Here is a 1,319-nt window from a genome sequence, read left to right as displayed (position 1 = left end):
GGTTCTTGATCTCCAGAGAGATGATAAAAAATTAGCTGTGGGCCGATTATTGTTGAGATTTGAAGCACTTCAGAGTTAGAAGGACAGCTCTCCAGCAACGTGTTGAGTCCTTCTAATGTCTCCAGGATGTCGTCACCAGCTGAAAGCTTGTCACGGAGCTCTATCAACTGAGAAACCTCGGACGCCATTTTGAAAATTTCAATAAATAGAAAAATTATGGATTTGCGGTATACCACGTTGTAGCACGTGGGTGAGTCCTACCGTAAACAATCTTAATAAACCGGATAAGAAATATTTTTCATTATTTTTTTGGAAAAATGGCTACCGGGATTGGTGTATTCACAAAGTTAGTTGGATATTAAATGGCCAAATAATTTATTATTTTAAAATAGGAAAGCAGTTGCTGCATATGATAAGTGGATCCTATCCAGTGAAAGCAGTGAAACGAGTCGAATCTCTTTCATAAAAGAGGTGGAGGAGGGAGAGGAGGAGGAAAGCGAAAAATATGTCCAAGCCTTTTCTGATCTCGGCCTACAAATAAGTGGCCATCAAGGTAGCATTTAACTGTCATTTTAATTAGTTATAATTAGCTATAATTATTTTTAATTAGCAATGAGTTAATTTAATTAAGTGCTATAATTATATTATTTGTAGTCAGACAGTTATTGTTGACTTGTTCATCGTGTATAAGAGAGGAAGGTGAGAGACCAAGCAAGAGAAGGAAAGAGGAAAATAAACCAAGTAATAATAGAATTATAATACTATAATAGTAATACAGTAATGATAAATGATTCATGTAGTACTGTAATGATAATGAGATTACATGTACTTGTTCGTAGTATGGTAATGTTATTTGAGAAATTAAGTGTACTAATAATTGGATCACATTAGGCATTAATTTAAGTACTATAGAAGTCTTCTTATATTTATTTTCACTCTCTCTCTCTCTCTCTCTGTCTGTCTCTCTCAGTTCTCTCTTTCCATCAGTTTTGTGTATTTGCTAGTGAAGTTGCTTACCACCACAGCTCCTGTCGTCTAAGCAGGTTAGTATTGAAAACCCAATCACTTACTTAAAGATTAAAATCATTGTATATATTTGCTTGACCAGGTCTGATGATGGTAGCATGGAGAAGCGATACATTAAACCAATCAAAGAGAAACTGAAATTTACAAGTATGGCATAACACATCATCTACCAGTATTTTATATTTTATTTATTTATTTATTTATTTTTAGATAGTGAATGTAGACATGAAGGCAAGTATATTAATTCATTTCTGTTAGCAGTTAGTTTGTATTTTAGTATTTCTTGGTGGATC

General features: G+C 33.7%; 1 protein-coding gene across 1 annotated transcript; it reads left to right on the top strand.

The window, feature by feature from the left end:
* Nucleotides 1-315: 315 nt before the first annotated feature.
* LOC109593159 (uncharacterized) lies at nucleotides 316-1,312 on the top strand (the record flags this gene model as incomplete). Its single annotated transcript, XM_020008372.1, has 6 exons — nucleotides 316-346; nucleotides 393-553; nucleotides 655-741; nucleotides 971-1,043; nucleotides 1,109-1,173; nucleotides 1,237-1,312. Coding segments are annotated over exons 1-6 (491 nt in total), but the record flags the coding sequence as incomplete, so codon positions are not given.
* Between the last annotated feature and the right edge of the window lie 7 nt (nucleotides 1,313-1,319).

Source organism: Amphimedon queenslandica, unplaced genomic scaffold, assembly GCF_000090795.2.
Source record: "Amphimedon queenslandica unplaced genomic scaffold, v1.1 AMPQUscaffold_2643_Cont25355, whole genome shotgun sequence".
Lineage (NCBI taxonomy): Eukaryota > Metazoa > Porifera > Demospongiae > Haplosclerida > Niphatidae > Amphimedon > Amphimedon queenslandica.
Note: the sequence above shows the minus strand (reverse complement) of the source record. Positions and strands in the feature narration are given on the sequence as shown.